Genomic DNA, 18008 nt, shown 5'->3' on the forward strand with positions numbered 1-18008 from the left:
ACCGGGAGGACTTCTGCAACCCCTTGAGATCCCAGAATGGAAATGGGAGCATATCACGATGGACTTCGTGATGGGACTACTGAGAAGCCAGAGAGGAAATGATTCGATTTGGGTAGTAGTCGACAGACTGACAAAGTTGGCTCACTTCATTGCAGTTCGAAGGGACTTGAGTTTGGATAGACTCGCAGATCTGTACGTGCGCCAGATAGTTCGTATGCATGGAGTGCCAGTTACAATTACCTCAGATAGAGACCCGAGGTTCATCGCCATTTTTTGGAAGAGCTTGCAATCCGCTTTAGGAACGAAGCTGCAGTACAGTACGGCCTATCACCCGTAGAATGATGGCTAGTTTGAGAGGACAATTCAGACTCTCAAAGACATGCTGCGAGCTTGCATCTTGGACTTCAAAGGAAGCTGGGAGGAACAGCTTCATCTGGTCGAGTTTGCCTATAACAACAGTTATCAGCAGAGTATTCAGATGACTCATTTTGAAGCATTGTATGGCATAGCGTGCAGAACGCCAGTGTGTTGGGATGAGGTTGGGGAAAGAAAAATCACCGGTCCAGAGTTGGTTCAACAATCAGTGGAGGCAGTTTCAGTTATCAGAAACAAATTAAAGACCGTTCAGAGCTGCCATAAAAGTTATGCCAATAAACGTTGAAGGCCATTGGAGTTCCAAGTTAGTGAGCACGTCTTTTTAAAGGTGTCACCGATGAGAGGTACTTCCCACTTTGGCAAAAAGGGGAAACTGAGTCCGAGGTACGTAAGTCCTTTTGAGATTTTGGAAAAAATAGGGACTCTAGCGTATCGTCTTGCACTACCGCCGAGGTTGGCACAAGTGCATGACGTCTTTCACGTGTCGATGTTAAGGAAGTATGAACCCGATTCGACACACGTTCTAAATTTTGAGGAATTAGACGTGGACGACAGGGTGTCATATGTTGAAAGCCCGGTTCAGATTGTGGAACGCAAGGAGCAGGTTCTGCGCACCAAGACCATCCCGTTGGTCAAAGTGGTCTAGCAATACCACGGCACTGAATGAGCAACTTAGGAAACCGAATATTCGATGAGACAATTGTACCCCCACCTTTTTGCTTAAGATGTGTAATGGTTTAAATTTCGAGGACGAAATTTTTATAAGAGGGGAAGAGTTGTGACATTATGATTTTCCAATTCTAATTTCAATAAATTGAGACGGACATTTCATTGGCACGCATATAGTTTATTTCCCCGAGTCGGCCACTCATTTGAAAACTAGTCTATCGGGTGAAGCCGTTAAGAGATTCTAATGCATCACACTCGAGAATTTGATCAGGAATCGACTTTTCGACCGAGCTAATCTGCAAGGGTCATTACAGCACAAATAAAAATTGATTAGAGACCAGAGATAGGTCTACTCGATAGAGACATGTGATCAGGTGTGGGTGATTTCACCAGATCGCACAATTCTTATCGGTCGGCACTGGACCGACTTTTCTGTCGATTAGGTATCCTATGTCCGTATTTGAAACCTTGAGATTACCTCGACAACTGAAAGTCGCCAATGTCCTTTTCCGCTATCTAACATTCCACGGCCAATGCCCTTTTCTACGGGAGGAGATTGCTAGAGGGATGGGATAAGGACAAATTACTTCTATAGTTGGAATAAGAATGCCACAATGTGAGAAAGTTAAAAACTCACCTTCGCCAATTATTAGCTAAATCTAAAGTTAACGTGGCCGACTTTATGTCTGCCCTCAAGGAGCACACAATTATTTCGCAAGTACTCACACTAACAATTTCATTCTTTGATAATCAAAGTTTAGGATCGGGAACTGAAAATTACATGAATAAATCGATACATTAATCTATCAATATAGGATGGGATTGATCTTTAGTAAAATCCCCGGTCATGCATCAGTAGGTTAATGCATGATTCATTCATGTAATTTTCAATAATTAATTATTAAGGAATGAAATTATTAGTGTGAGTACCTGCGAGGTGATTGTGTGCTCCTCAAGGGCAGACATAATGTCACGCCCCGAACCTCGAGCACGCCAACATCCCACCATGGTCATGCAAATGCGACATTCCCAGGTAGTGTCGCCGACCCCATTCATTTATTATTGCGCAAGTGGAATGTATTATAAAACCCCTGACAATAAAATATGGGATAGAAAAACAGGAAACAATTTCACAACCAATCACTCATTTACAAACACATAGGTTTAAATATAACTCTGGACTGTCTACAAAATAGACCAGCTCAACAAAAGGGGAACCATCCTAAAACCAACTAGCAGGACACATTCATCGATACTTCAGTCTCCACCTTTCCAGACTTAGGGCTTCGGTTCCTCCACGACCGCCATCTAGGGACCTGAAATTTTAATCCCACAACCGGGATGAGACGATGTCTCAGCAAGCTCAACCCCCTAAACCCCTATTAGAAAGAAAATACACCCCAGGTGGCTTAGCCACATCACACAGAAGACTTACCTCGCCTCAGTTCCTTCCTGCAGGTTAGCGCAATTCAAATCACTCAATCATAGATAGTAAGAGGAACTTAAACAACCGGAACGTATTCACTTTCATATAACCAACAACTGCGGGGGTCCTGATTATAAGACTAAATCGTTATGACACGTCCCATTCCATGCCACACAATTCCGTCTCATAATCCGACACATCAACGACACTCAACATTCATTCCAGTTATTATTCACTGCCACACAAGGGCATAGCCTACTCGCTGTTTGGCTATCTACTGGCATATAGCCAGGCATCGCCTCCCCACCTTGGAGCGCGGCTTCGTCAGTACATCGACGGCGTTCCCGAAGGAGCATGGGCCCAGAATCAACTGCGACCCGCAACCACTGCGTGGGCATCCCATATAGGGGCAAGTCCGGCTCAACAGCCTAGGATGATTCCTCTTAATTATCACACAGTCAAATCATACTCGGCCCCAGGACACTTTGCATTTCACTCAACGCTTCCACTTAAAATAGTGATCCCGGCCATTTTTCTTCATATTAAAAATATTCCAGAAATTACGCACGTGTGTGGGGACACGCTAATTTCGAATCAAAAGGTCAATATCTCATTTTTTCAAACCCCACTATTTAATATAATCATTAAAATCCAATTTTTGCATCAAAACCCGACACATGGGTTTTTATGAATAAAATCCCTATTTACCACAATCAACACTCAATTTGCCGCATCCATTCATCAAATTCAAATTCTAAACGCACAACAGCGATCGGCACGAAATTCTGAGAATTTAGGGTCCCCAAAATAATTTTTCGGAATTTATTAAATAATTAAATTTATTCCAAAAAAAATCAATTAAATAATACTCTTCGCATCTTTCACGATTCACACTCAACTTATAATATTCAATCGTCAATTTCAAAATCTAACTACACATTAGCGACCGGCACAAAATTCTAAGCAATTAGGGTCAAAAATAATTTTTCGAGTTTTTTTTAATAATAATATTTTAATGATTTTCGGAATATGATTTATTATTAAAATAATCCAAAATTCGAAACATTTATTTAAATCCTAAATAAATCCCTTTAAGTCACATCAAGGTTTATTTTAAAATAAACCCACTTAACCCTTAATTTAAACATGCTTTACTTTAATTAAAACCACTTAATCTAATCCATATTTAAATAAATTAATCTAACAACCTAATCTCAATCAACCTAAAATAAACACACTTAAGGCATGATTAACCCACTAATCGGGGTTTAGTGAGCTAAACTCACCGGAATCGCTTTCCGACGGGTCTCTGGCGAAGAGCACGATGACGCCGACGACAAACCTACACGGATCAACACCAAATGAGAACTAATAGAGGGCCAAAACGAGCTTGGAAAGGGCTAGATCTTTCTGGTTTTTCCAGCAGATAACCGAGCTTCAAGGGCGACGGAACGGCGGCGAACGGACGAAGGAACGGCGGAGAAGGACCAGCGGTAGCTCGAGCAAGAACCGGCAGTGGCTTGGGCGGAGGAACAGCGGCGACGGAGGCTTCGGCGGCGGCGAACAGCAGCTGGTTTGGGGCGACGACGGTGCGGGACTCGCGGCGGAGACGGAGGCGAGCGGCTCGGCGCGGGAGGGCGTGCGGTCGTGCGCAGGCGAGCGGCGACGGCGAGCTCCGGCGAACGGCAAGCGAGGCGGCGGCGACGGTCGAGCGGCGAAGGAGCGGACGGAGGGGCGGCGGTCGCACGGCTGGTTGCTCCTCTTCCTCTCTCTCTCCTCTTCCAAGTTCAAATGGGGAAGATGATGGGGACAAGGGGGAAGTGACATCCCACCTTTCCAAGACCTCATCCCCACCTTCCACTTGTCACCACCCTAGCCCATCTTGCCTCATCCATGACATCACTTTGGTGACATCATCATCCACTAACTCCAAACCTTCCACAACTTTAGTCCAATAGGTTCGATTTCATTTTCCGCCGGGGTCCAAGTTCTTGCACATCCAATTACTTCAATTTCCATCAATTCTCTTCCAATTGAGTCCAAATCAAAGTCCATAAATTAATCCAATGATCCTAATAAGATTTGTGACGCACCATGACTTCCAATTTCAGAATTCGATCTCAATTTCACGGTTAATTTCACTTTGGCACAATACTAGCGTATTCTAATCTACCGAGTAGCGTTTACAAATTTTTATGCATTCGGCTTGCGGTTGATCATTTCAAGCCACCACTTTCGGTTGTCGGGGGAATCTCAAGGTTTCAAATACGGGCACAGGGTACCCAATCGTTAGAAAAGTCGGTTTAGTGTCGATCGGCCAGAATTGTGCGATCCGGTGGAATCACCCACACCTGATCACATGCCTCTGTCGAGCCAACCTATTTCCAATCTCTAATTGATTTTTATTTGTGCCGTAATGACCCTTGCGGATTATCTCGGTCGAAAGGTCGCTTCCTGATCAAATTCTCGAGCCTTATGCATTAGAATTTCTTAACGGCTTCACCGGATAAACTAGTTTTCACATGAGTGGCCGACTCAAGGAAAGGAACTATATGCGTGCCAACGAAATGCCCGTCTAAATTTAGTGAAATTAAAATTGGAAAATCAGGCTATCACACATAATGTCAACTATGTTAGCTTCAGATTTAGCCAGCAATTGTCGAAAGTGTGCCTTGAACTTTCTCATTCTGTGACACTCCAACTGGGGAACATCAGCTCACCAAACCGAGCAAATGAAGTTCCCACCAATAGTTTGCTCTTCTATCGCTTTTAAGCTCACCTCCTGCCGTGCCGTGGGGAACATGTTAAAAACTAAATCAAAAATCAAATCGAACTAAATAAAAAAAAAAAAGAAAAAAAGGAAAAAAATTAAAAAAATCAATTTTAAAAAAATATAGAAATGGGTGTATATATGGGGAAAAAATAAACACAAAAGTAAAAACAAAAAAAAACGAACCAAGCCGAATTGAACCGAACCGAAATTTCGGTTGGGTTAGATTTTGGTTCAGATCGGATTTCAATTCGATTTAATAAATTTCCTTATCGATTCAGTTCAGTTTGGTTTTCCAAAAAAATCGAATCGAATTGAATCATTTTCACTCCTAGTGCCAATTGCTGCCGGCTTGGCCTTGACCACCAACTCTCGATTTCTGCCCCGTCTTATTCCCTCTACCGCGCGTGTACCAACCTTGCTCTTTTATGTCGCGAGCGCGAAGAGAAAGGAACGGGCTGGGTTGAAAAGGGCCAAAAAAGAGAAAGTATTGGGCCAGGCCCAAGCAAGAGAGGAAAAGAAAATTAAAGGGGTTGGGCCAACCAAGCCCTCAAGCCCGGTTTCGCATCTCTCTTGTTTTATTTTTCTTATTTTTCTTATTTTTTTGTTTTTGAAAATTTTGATAATTACAATTAGTAATGCAAATATTCCTAATGCTATACCGCTACTATGATATGCAATTTAGTGAAAATTATTTACTTCACTCTACTTTTTATTTAATTAATTTTCAAAATAATTTTTAAAATTTAAAAAAAAATCAAAATTTTTAATAATTAATACTAGTGATACTAATGCTCATAATGTCTGTATGTGTAGGTGCTTCCTAACTTCTCACTTTCCTAATGAAAAAGAAAAAAAAAAACTTCTCACTTTCCTTTCGCGCATTTAATGCTTTCAGCCTCTCACCTCTCACCTCTATCTCTCTCTCTCTCTCTCTCTCTCACGCAGCCCCCACGGCAAGAAAGGCAAGTCACCATCATAGCAAAGCTAGATGAAAGTAAAAGTCTTTATATGGAAACTACAGGGAAAGAGTGATGAAAGAAGTTCGTCTATGGGAAACCATTGGGTGCTTAATGTCGATGAGAGAGAATAGAGAGAAAGTAGAGAGAGAGAGGTGTGGATGTTTTAATAATATAAGAAAAATGGACATCCACAAAAATATTTCCCACGTAACGTGTGTCTCGGTTCCCTCTCTCCACACTTGCTTAGGGAAATGTTTCTTTGGTCCCACGAAAGCTCATAAAAGTGATGGCTGAGATGTGAGTCTTTCTTTCCAAAATTTCAATTAAATTAATAAATAAAAAAATAAAAGAAAAATAGTTGCAAACAACTGTATTTTGCCCCATTTTTGAGTCGATTTGTTTCTCAATTTTGAAATTTAGAACTACGAGGCACAAATAAAGTTTCCAATTTTAGGTCAGGGATCGACCAATTTGGGAACCAATCACTTCTATTTATAAAAGACTGTAGAGAGTAAAAGAGAGATGTAGACCAACTTGAGGGGAACAAAGAAAAATAGAGTTGAAAAGGAGACAATCGGCGTTGATGAGGCTATTTGCAACGAAGGTGGTGGCTGGCGGCAAGGGAGAGTGACAGTTGAGAAGGTTAAGTTTTGTAGCGTGTGGCCAAGGTTTTTGGGAAGTCTACACAAAGAAAGAAAATTTTATCATTTTAGTGGATTGGATTTATGTATTTGCGATGTAGTAAACACATGTATGCTTCTGGTTGTGAGTTGAAAACTAAGATGTATATGTCACGGGTGGATCATTTGGAATTGAGACCATGTGGTGACCTAGGCTCTCTTGGATTGTTTGATATTGTTGCAGTGCCTAAGCTAAGCCTTTCTTGGGTCGATCGCTCGCTTGCTCGCTTAGTTTGCTCACTAACTTGGATTGTTGAGAGAGAAAGTTTCTAGAGAGAGAACTAGAATGGAACTTTGATTATGAAATGATTTGATAGTTAGGGAGGGCATCTCTTCTTATACTAGTGGCCCTTGGATTACAACTATTAATTATTTTTTGATCAGCAAATGAGATTGTGCCTCATAACCTACCAAGTACTGACATTTATGCTAAGAGAGTTCTAGATTTTTAACGCAATTACTGTCTCGCCCATCCCTAGAACGTTCCGAAAGCTCTTGAGGAAGCCTTGGGCGATCTTGGGAGGTCTTTTTTAATCATGCACAGTCTCTTGGTTGTAAGAATCTCGTAATCGTGACATATACATATCTCGATGAGGCTAAGCCCACCTAAAGCCGTCATGGTCAAGGCTCGTTGACTTGTGCCTGTGGCCCGTCACCGGCTGTCATCGAGGCCTGACAATTGGCAAAAAGAGAAGGAAAAAGAAAGAAAAGAAAGAAAAAGAAAAATAACAAATCATTAACAAAAAAATGTTAAAGTTAAAGTTATGAGATTGAAATCATTTTTCAAATGAAATCCAAACATTAAAAAATATTTTTATTCACATATTGCCAAATAAATAAAAACTAATTATTTTTCTGAAAAATATTTTTGTGGAATATATATATATATATATATATATATATATATATATATATATATATATATATAAGTTTTCCCTAAACAAACACATCCTCATTTTCATTATATAAGTAATTAGTATGACGCAATAAAAAAGTGATTAGGTGTGCTGATCTCAATTAGATTTTATTAATTTTTAGTGGACTTATGTCTATGGATCTGTTTGTCAAGGTAAATCCTTGGAATCCCTTTTAAATTGACACGAAATGTTCTTTTATTTTTTTAAATGGAGTCAAGGAAAATCATGTACCATTTTTAAAAGGTCAATATTCTCTTCGCCAGACAATTGTTGAAATTAGGGAAATTTTTAAATAGGTCCTGAAGTGGGCCGTTTTCTAAAGAAACTTTTCTAAAGTGGACTTTATTCCAAATTAATATTTTGATAACAGGGGTATTTTCATCCAGATATGTTGTTTTATGTATTTTCTTTCTTTTCCTTTTTCTGTCTTCTTTCCTATCTGTTTTATTTTTATTTTTCCTTCTCCTTTTCCTTTTTCCTCGGATTCCCTTTTTACTACTCTCTCAATGATTCCCAAAAATATATGAGTGCCTCTTTAAGCTGATCAACACAGAGCGGATCTTGAAGTGGTAAATTTTTTAATTGAGCGGTACATTTTTAATTCTGTTAATTTCAAATAGGACATTGAAGTGGTACATTTTTGGTTAATTTTTTTTAGAAAAAAAGTGCCTTTAAAAAAAAAACTAATCATTCGAATATGAACAACAAAAGGATGGAAAAGAGGAACAGAAACCAAACTCAGGTTAAGAAATTAGTGGCAAGTCATGGGACTTGCATCGGCCAAAGAGAAAGGATTTTGCCCACTTTTCTTCCGGATTATATGGATTTATTTATATGTCCCATGCTCAAGCACTTCATATTTTTTTCAGATAATTCCCTTTTTTCCTGTCTTTTTTCTTTGTAATTCCGAAAAGGTGATTTGTTTTCCAACTTATCATGGATTTAATGTAATTTCGCTTTTTCTTTTCTTCTTTTGTAATTGAACAAGAAAAATGGTTCAATTTTTTTTCTCTTATTCTTTTACAGAGGAAAGGTTTCATTTTTGCATATGTATCTCCCTAATTCTAAAGAATCGCGATAGGTCACCCGATTTACATTCAACCTCAAGTAAAAGAATGTGGATGTATATATTTGCTGCAATTGATTTGGTCCAGCATATCAATTCAACTGGCAGAAGTGGGTGGATTCGATTGTTTTATCATTTTTGAGATAGGAAGATGTCAATCCATACACTACGCAGTTGAACATGGATGAAAATATTGACAGGGAACCAATAAGAGAGACAAATGCCAGCCACATTCATTACTATACCAAGGGAGAGATTCCATCTTCAATATCGACAATTACATGATGTGCAACTACTCTTAGAGATCAACCAAAGGATAAATTTATGATTTTGGTAATGGCGGCACATATAGAATGCATATGGAAGATTGAAGATTATTACTATAGCAAGAACGCTTAAATTAATAAGCAATAGCCTAAACCTCTATACAGAACATTGGCATGTGCACTTGTCATGATTAATTTAGGAAAAAGAAAAAAAAACCTTCGTTAGCCATTATTCTATAGGTTGTGAGGAGATAATGCACTAATTGAAAAGTTAAGAGATATATAAATCAATATGATTTTTCATATTTTTATTTATTTTGAATTTTGACGGAAAAGTTAAAAATAGTGTTTTTCCAGTGTAAACGAGCACTCCCAAGTGATGGAAAAAAATGGCGAGGACACTTGGCTCGTATGCATGAGACTTCGCGCGCCTTGCTGCTCCGAGCTTCGACAGCACCGCTCCTTCAGTCCATTCGATTCATCGTCAAACTCGGATCGATCCTTCAACATCGGAACCGCCCGTTTTCTCTCATCCCCATCTTTTCTTCTTCCGACAACGCCTGAGAGATGGCCACGAAATGGCCTTCTGGTTAGTCGTGCTCTCACCCATCATGTCCACGTCTCTGCTTTGTTAGGCACGCAAGCGTCCTGATTTCTTCGTCCAGCCACGGAGATCGATTTCAGTTGCTTCTTGATATCGCGTCAATGAACACGGGTCGGAGCTCAAATTTGTTTCGTTGCTGCACTGAGTTCTTGGGCTTCGCTGGTATGTCATGCTTTTCCGTGCAGTTTTCTTCATTGTCTCATCGTTTTTGGGACGTGTTCTGTTGTGAAGATCACCAGTGATTGCTATCTTTTCGGTGGAATTTCTCTTCGGTATTGAGTATTCAGTTTCTTTCTCAACAACCCACATCATGGTTACACCTACCGGTGACTTGTGCCTGTGTTGGGTCACTGATCTATATCTGGTTTCGAGCTAACTAAACGGTCATCATGGAAGTATCAGCTCAAGGGCTTCTCATGATATAAGGAAAATGCACAGAGGTTGGGTGGAGTGGATTGATCCCAGGTGAAACCATTTTAGGAAGCCCAGTGATCGGAAAATTTGGACAAGTGCAGTCTCATAGTTGGATTGTTCATATTGTGAAAATGCTAAATTAGACAGTTCAAACCTTTTGGCAGGCAGAGGATGGCTATTATTGCTAGTTGCATTGTGGCCTTAATGAATGATAAATCCGCCAACCTAGCTTGGATTCTATGAAATCATATCCAAACCCTCTAATGTCTTTCCTGATTGCAACATATTACAACTTGCATATAAGGATTTTCCTTTCAGAATTATCACTGCCCATGACATCCTTTCAATTCTGCTTTTATTGATCTCAAGCGGCAAAATTATTGTAGGTGATGATCACAATGAATCCTTCCATGCAAACAAAGAGTCTAGAGATAACAATTTGCTTGTCCTATGCTTTGGTGAAATGTTGATTGACTTCATTCCAACTGTTGGCAAAGTTTCCCTAGCTGATGCACCTGCATTTGAGAAAGCTCCTGGCGGTGCTCCAGCTAATGTGGCTGTTGGGATATCAAAGCTGGGAGGCTCTTCAGCTTTTATCGGAAAGGTGCAGTTTAACATTTCTATTCTTGTTCTTTTCGGATCATAAAATTTATTAGCATTCGGCACTTTGATTTATCTCTGAGTAGGATATTCTTTGAGTGGGCCTGACTGCTGTGTTACAGACTGGCTTTTTATTCAACAGCACGAGCTTTAAGTTTCAACTATGCCTTCTGGTAGCAACCACAATATATCTGAGTTGATGTTTGTGTATCAGGTGGGCGATGATGAGTTTGGGCACATGCTGGTTAACATCTTGAAGCAAAATAACGTTGACAATTCTGGAATGCGCTTTGACCAAAATGCAAAAACTGCATTGGCTTTTGTAACATTGAGAGAAGACGGAGAGCGTGAATTCTTGTTTTACCGTCATCCAAGTGCTGATATGCTTTTCCGTGAATCAGAACTCGACGGAAGCCTCATTGAGAAGGTACCTCTATCTCTTTTTACTTCTTGCTAAATGTAGTCAGAAGACTTGTCCATCCTAAAGTGGGTGGTTACAGGCAGCAATATTTCACTATGGTTCTATTAGTTTGATCGAGGAGCCATGCCGATCAACTCATATTGCTGCAATGGAAATTGCCAAAAGGTCCGGTAGCCTACTCTCTTATGATCCAAATTTGAGATTGCCCCTGTGGCCATCAGCGGAGGTTGCTCGGACGGAAATAATGAGCATATGGGATCAAGCTGACGTAATTAAGGTGCACCCTTGATCTAAAATACAAAAATGTCTGTATGTTTATGTATTTCTACTTCAGATTTCAAGCACAATGGGCCAGTTTTGTAGAGCACTGTCTGGGAGAGTAGAGCTAATCATGCTTCCCATGTATGGTGCTCATGTTGATTTATGAAATGACTGGCAGATAAGCGAAGAAGAAATTACATTCCTGACAGACAGTGATGATCATAATGATGATAATGTGGTGTTAGAGAAGCTCTTTCATCCTAATCTTAAGCTACTTATGGTAACTGAAGGCTCTCGGGGCTGCAGATATTTCACTAAGGCAAGCTTCCGAAAATGCTTAACCATTCATGTTCTTGTTTGTCCCTCAAGTGTATCATGAGAAGCAGAAGCATCGGATTCTCGGTTACTCATTCATTTCTTAATTTTATTCAGAAGCAGAACTCAATATCCTTAGTGCGCTTCACAAACTTTAATCGTAGTTTTTTTTGGTAAGTTTTAAGCCAGAGGCAGTTGAGACGAAGTCTGTCCAGCGTCAGGGGCAGTAACCAGTGCTTCTAGAAAGTGATTTGCAGATTGCTGAATACTGATTGATTTGCATGTTCTTCTTCTCTGGCACTCTAGCTTATTGCTCATTGGTTGTATAGCTCACTGACAAGGAAATTCAACACAATTATGGTCTGGCAGGACTTCAAAGGCAGAGTGGGTGGTGTCACGGTTAACCCTGTGGACACAACTGGTGCAGGAGATGCATTTGTAGGTGGAATCCTGTACTGCTTAGCTTCCGACCTCAACCTGTACAAGGTATTGCAGTGCTTACTTCTGAGAGAATATTGTTTCTTTGCGTGTTGTCTCAAGTGTTTGAAAACATAAGAATTCTACTGCTTCATCAGGGACTTACACCACTCTAGCAATAGGCTTTCCTGCATGACAAGGTTTAGCTGTACTCGCTTTAACTTCAGCTCAGCCTCTAATTCCCTTGTTCTGGTTCTTGGCAGGATGAGAAGAGATTGAGAGAAGCTCTATACTTTGCAAATGTCTGTGGTGCTATCGCAGTGACAAAAAGAGGAGCAATCCCTGCACTACCCACGAAAGAGGCTGTTTTGGAATTCCAACAAGCTAAAGGTGCTTCATGATGAACGTGGATATAAAAGTTGAACTTGCTTATAGTTTCCAAATCTCGTTCCAAGCTTGTGTTTTCAAGTTTACTCTTTGAGGTGAAATCCCGTCGCGCATTTCATTTCTCTGATTTCTGGTTTTCCTTTTCTTTTCCACTGGGTTCTAGAATTGAAGTACTTAGCCTTGCTAATCGGTCATTCATATCTTTTTTGAAATCGATCATTGCTGTATTGAATATTCTTAGATCCAACTTTTTGTGGCAAGGGATGCTTGTCTAGGTACTTAGCAGGAAATCTTCACCCTCAACAGGTTGCTGGAGTGGATGAAGACAGTTTACTTTGAAATTCTTTTAGCAGATTATCTGAATGAACTTGCAGTTTGGACACTGTTTGCATGAACAATGGTGGGGCAAAGGCCAACCCACGAATTAAAAAATGTACTGTAACAGGGAAGATTCCAGCAATCAGAATTCAGTGCAATAGAATAAATCGGAACGGTAGATAACTTGTTCTTGGGGTCATGCTTTAAGCAGTGTGTTTTAGCTACGGGCGTTGGTTCTGATGTTGTTTGAACATGACGGCTCATTCGATCAATTTGGTTATGGCATCTGTGGGACTGATCCCTAACTGGGGACATATGCCATCCTTCTCGTTGTATCATGACCAAAGCCGTGCGCCGCCCCAGCTCCTCTAGTTTATCCCTAACTTGCAACTTCTTGGCTCGATCGTTGTTCCCCGGTTCACTAGTGAAACTAGGAAGCAAAGACAATCAAAAGATTGGAATTGGAAAAAGAGTTCTCATCTGCACTGTACATGTACATCCCCCATTTTTCAGCCAGATTTGAAAACTGAGAAACACTTGTATAGATTAAGGCAAAGAACGATAAATTTGTCGTGTTAAGTATGAAATTTTGGGAGGAGAAGCCGGAATTGCTGGCTTTCTAGACTTCTAGTGGAGAGCTCTCGGTCAGGAATAGAGAGCATAATAAGAAGCTCATTTTGCGTCTTCATACCGCCTTCGCCTAGTGCGTGCGTAGCGCAGGGCTGCCTCAATGGGAAAAGCAGACCACCCTATCAAGCAATGCAAATGCTTGGAGCAAATTTGTCGGCGTTGCTTTCTCCAATCCCACATGCTTCTCTCATGTGCGCTTCACTAATATCTAGGCGGCATAATATTGAATTTAAGGATAAATGTTACAAATGTTTTTTTTTTTTTTTGGGCGACTCAGGGAATCCACCGCACGGCCGGCAGCCGGGGAGTAAACCCTGGGGAGGCACGCAAGAAACCACCACCCACGCACCCCGGGCAAGACATCACGCAGCGCTTCAGCTTCCCTGCTTCGCAAGGGCTTCGAAACTGAGATCTCCAGCGTGGAGTCCAGCAGCCCTACCATGTTTTTTGAACTTTGATTTAATATACAATGATGTTCCTCAACTTTTAATTTGTTTAATATAATCACTGAACTATTAATAAATGTGTAATGTAATCCTTAGACATGTGAAAATTATGTAGTCTATAGATTAAGTGAAAATGATGCAAATGAAAGGACTGCATTGGATATTTCTTTCAATAGTTTAGGGATAATCTTACATATTGAACCAAAAATCATGAACTTTTTGTGTAATTATTCCTTTATATATGAGGCCCCAAAAAATAAAAACTTTATTTGAAAAATCACTTCACAACGTGACGGGCACCGTTTGACTGAACTAATTTGCTAGACCTCACCCCTTTTTTCCTTAGAATATAATAATATCTTTCATTTTTTTTCCTTCTTTCTTTTGTGAGAAGTGATACGCTAACAAGAATTCTTAAGGAATTTAGTTAAATCACAAGCTCGAAGACAACAATGCAGCGTATGTAAAATGGTTCCAAGGTACACTGAAAAAGGTAGTATTTTTATTTGATAATTACGTTTTTCTTATTGAACTATATGCTGTATTGATTTGTATTACTCGCATGATATCATATTTGACTCTACATTTGAATTTTGAAAATGTCTCGCTTTAATTGATTTGTCTGTTCAATATTGCGATGTCACATTTGAAAGCGCTGAATCAATTCAAGCAATTGGGAATCGAGTTAAGTGCCAGTTCAATTTCCATGCTCGACCTACGGAGAGAGTGAACCTAATGCCATGGCCGACCCCCCCCAAAAAAAAAAAAATCTAGTGCTATGAGAAACTCTTGCTCGGACAATCACAACCGTCGGATCAGGTGGGACCCAACGTGGGGGGCGCACGTGATCTCAACCTTCAACTGCCGGTCGAGTCTGGCACGTCGAACCGGGCGAAAACGGAGAACCGGCGAGAACCCGCCGGTTCCCCCGAAAGACCCGCGGTTTTCTGGGCATCCATGGAAGATTGAAGGGAGATGAGATCGGAATGATTACGACATTCGCCTCCAGATTTCGGATTATTCCGCGCTTCTCCTTCGACGCCGCCGACGACGACGACGACGCTTGCGGCGGCGGCGGCGGTCGGATTCGCAGGGCGCGCGCTTGATTCGGCTCGCCGTCCGTTGGGATCGGAGAAGGAGGACCGCTGGTGCTGCTCTGCAAACTGCAATGGCGACGAATCCTTCTCTGCTGCCCGAGATCGGACCCGATGGCCTCGCGAGGGAAGCTCCCGTCATCGCCTACACCGAGAAGGTTCTCTCTCTCTCTCGCTCGCTCGCTCGCTCGCTCAATCTCACTGCGTTTTTCGCTTCTCTCTCTCTCTCTCTTCGATCTTTGAACCGGCAATGGACGTTGATTCGATTGTTCCTTCTCCCTTCTTCGTCCTCTTGGCAGATAATCGCGGAAGAACAGCTTCAATTGAAGAAGTAACTCCCTCTCTCTCTCTCTCTCTCTAATGGTCTAATGGATTTATGTTTGCTTCCGCCTTTCCTTTCGTGCATTGCCGATTCGCATCAGTAATCCGCTCGCTCCTAGGTCATGCATTGGCTCGATTTTTTCGGTCATTTGAATCTGGATGATAATGCTGGCTGCATCGATGTAGTGATTGGCGCTCTCAATTGATGTGCGATTGAAGCGCCTGATCCTCGTGAACTGATGGTTCTCGAAATCCGACAGTACTCACTTGAGCTGACGTCGATCTGGCTTCTCCTCAGTGTTATGACAGTCCGCATCCCGGATCTGATGATGCTCGTTGACTTTTTCTGTGCTTTAGATACATAGAAGAAAACTACTCTAAGATTCGCGATGTCGAGCGGGAGCTAGCGAATCTTTCAATGGAGATGAAGCTCACTGCTGGACCAAAGAAAGCAGGTGAATAGTGGTATCATCATATATGCTGGGGCGATCATGTTGCCATTCGTGTGTTTCTATCTTTTGGTTTTGCGGCCTCTCTGTGTTTCACTGATGCGTACAGTTGCCGGCTTTTGTGCATATGTTAAGCACTCGAACATCTGAGGAAGAAAATTGAAGCGTCGACCGAGAGAATTCGAGTCGCGAAGCTGAAGGAAGAAGAAGCACGCAAGGTTTGTTGCTCTTTTGGTTATAATCTCTGATGATGTTTTTGCCAGTTCCCAGGCCTTTCCATGCTTCTGGGCATCTTTCTTGTCTCAGCTGTGATTGTTTCTAGCATCTTCTGGCCTTGCCTCCCTACAATGTACACTATTCCACTATTAGACCCGAAAGATATTCTTAATTCTTAATATGCCATGAATAAATTGGCCCCGATCAGAAGCACTCCATGGCATAGTATGTATCTACCCCATTGATAGAGGCTTATTTTGGCTGGCATGACCATTCTGAATGAGGATGTGAAAAGACGACCATGAGGGATGTCCTGTTTAATGTTGCTCTTTTCACTTGGGGGTGAGAGGATTTTCAGCTGTCTTGCCCGATTTTCTCGACTTGTGCATGATAGCTGTCTATCATATATATCAGGTATGGGAAGCGGCATCCAAGGTCGTGAAGGATGAGGAAGCAATGAAGCAGAAGCTTTGTGACGACTTATCAAATCTGGTACCTATATCTACTGATTGGGTGCTTATAATGCCATGTTGCATGCAGTTGTCTTAGACGCCGTTGTACTTTGATAGGTCCAAGAAAGCAGCACCTCTCAGTTTAATAGACTAGAGGAACTGAAGAGACGACTTGGAGCTCTGAACCCAGGCAGGACGTCAGTATCTAGTCCCCAGGTACACATCTGCCTTTGTCGTTGAAGTTCATGTTTCATCCGCTAGATAGTAGCAGATTGTCTCTTAATCTTTACCTATAGTAAATGTTACTGCTATCGGGATGGATTGCATGCTTAGATCAAAAGATAATGGCAGGATGATAGCACATACTAGCAATCATCCATCTCCTATCTTGTGTATATGGAGCCCATCTAACTTCTAGCTCTTTCATACTGTAGATATCTTATCTATGAATGTCGTGGTACTAGCAGCCATGATCTGTCCAAACCTGGTATTCCACATTAATGCTCTGACCTCAGGGATTGTTGCATTTGCTTGGTTTTACGCACTGTTTTCGGTTGCAAAATAAGGAGGTCGAGTCCTCAAGAATCCGAAAGGGAGAGAGCCCGACTGAGCATTAAAGCGTTCTTGTGGCAATGCTATATCACACGCTTAAGTTGTGATTCAATCAAACAGGCGATGCATCTAGGATTCAATTGGTTACATAATTCCTTTGAAATTCCTTCGGTTTTTATACGTAGATGTAGGCACTTGCATAATATCATACACGGCATGTAATTAAAGGCTTTGCTTCCGGGTGTATGGGACGGGGGGAACGTGTGCAGGCTGCTCCGAGTGGCACAGGTGCTGATGCTCCCGCTTCTTCAGTTCCTCACGCATCGGGAGCAGGTCAGGCGGCCGACAACTCAACCCACCGAGGAAGTAACGGGAACGGGCCGAGCCGACAACCGACTGCTGACGGGGAAGAAAGAGGGCGAAAGAAGGTCCAGTTTCAAGGAAGAGGGAAGGGAATCGGGGCAGTTCCCAAGGGTAGAGGGCCTCCCGGTCCTGGTTGGACGGGGGCGGGCTTTGATGTGGATGGTAGAACTTGACAAAAGCCCAGTTTTTAACTTTGTTATTCTTTTTTGTCGCTCAGAAGATTCCGTTGCCACAGTGACCATCCGAGCATTCTCATTTGGTATGCAAATGCCCTACTTTTGTACTTCCAAGTGGATATTGAATTATTGAGTTAAAACTATATGTGATATTTGTTTATTTTTAATAATATAAATTAGATAACTTTTTATAACTGGAAAGTCTTGTCCTCTTTTATTATCACCCGGGGCATTGCCTATTTGCTGCGGCTACTACTACTACTATTCCTATTAAAATCCGACCAAAGACACTTTATTACAAATAGATTAATTTTTCTTTTTCGTGACATAAAATATTCTTTCATGTATTTCGATTAGTTCAAATTGACCCCTCAATTTTCGTTTCATGCCTTTTGTCGTAATACGATATGACTTATTTCTTTTGGTTAACAGAACATACTC

The 18008-nt window shown here is 41.3% G+C and overlaps 2 protein-coding genes across 4 annotated transcripts; both read left to right on the forward strand.

Annotated features, from left to right (window-relative positions):
- Positions 1-9523: 9523 nt before the first annotated feature.
- On the forward strand, positions 9524-12784 carry LOC104424366 (probable fructokinase-7). 3 transcript variants are annotated; one of them, XM_010036760.3, is made up of 8 exons: positions 9524-9652; positions 9767-9897; positions 10536-10753; positions 10964-11176; positions 11250-11447; positions 11610-11750; positions 12116-12232; positions 12427-12784. In XM_010036760.3, exons 1-8 carry the CDS (start codon positions 9543-9545, stop codon positions 12562-12564), a joined length of 1266 nt encoding a protein of 421 aa, XP_010035062.2. In that variant the 5' UTR covers positions 9524-9542; the 3' UTR covers positions 12565-12784. The 3 variants fall into 3 exon arrangements, with proteins under 3 accessions (XP_010035062.2, XP_039160563.1, XP_039160564.1); XM_039304629.1 differs by lacking the exon at positions 11610-11750; XM_039304630.1 differs by having other exon boundaries at positions 9530-9897.
- A 2129-nt stretch (positions 12785-14913) lies between these two features.
- LOC104424367 (autophagy-related protein 23) lies at positions 14914-17735 on the forward strand. The gene is made up of 7 exons (XM_010036761.3): positions 14914-15196; positions 15338-15369; positions 15717-15814; positions 15944-16026; positions 16439-16516; positions 16594-16692; positions 17298-17735. The coding sequence occupies exons 1-7, from the start codon at positions 15113-15115 to the stop codon at positions 17562-17564; spliced, it is 741 nt and encodes a 246-aa protein (XP_010035063.1). The 5' UTR covers positions 14914-15112; the 3' UTR covers positions 17565-17735.
- Positions 17736-18008: the final 273 nt, after the last annotated feature.

The sequence above is a fragment of the Eucalyptus grandis genome, chromosome 11 (assembly GCF_016545825.1).
Source record: "Eucalyptus grandis isolate ANBG69807.140 chromosome 11, ASM1654582v1, whole genome shotgun sequence".
Classification (NCBI taxonomy): Eukaryota; Viridiplantae; Streptophyta; class Magnoliopsida; order Myrtales; family Myrtaceae; genus Eucalyptus; species Eucalyptus grandis.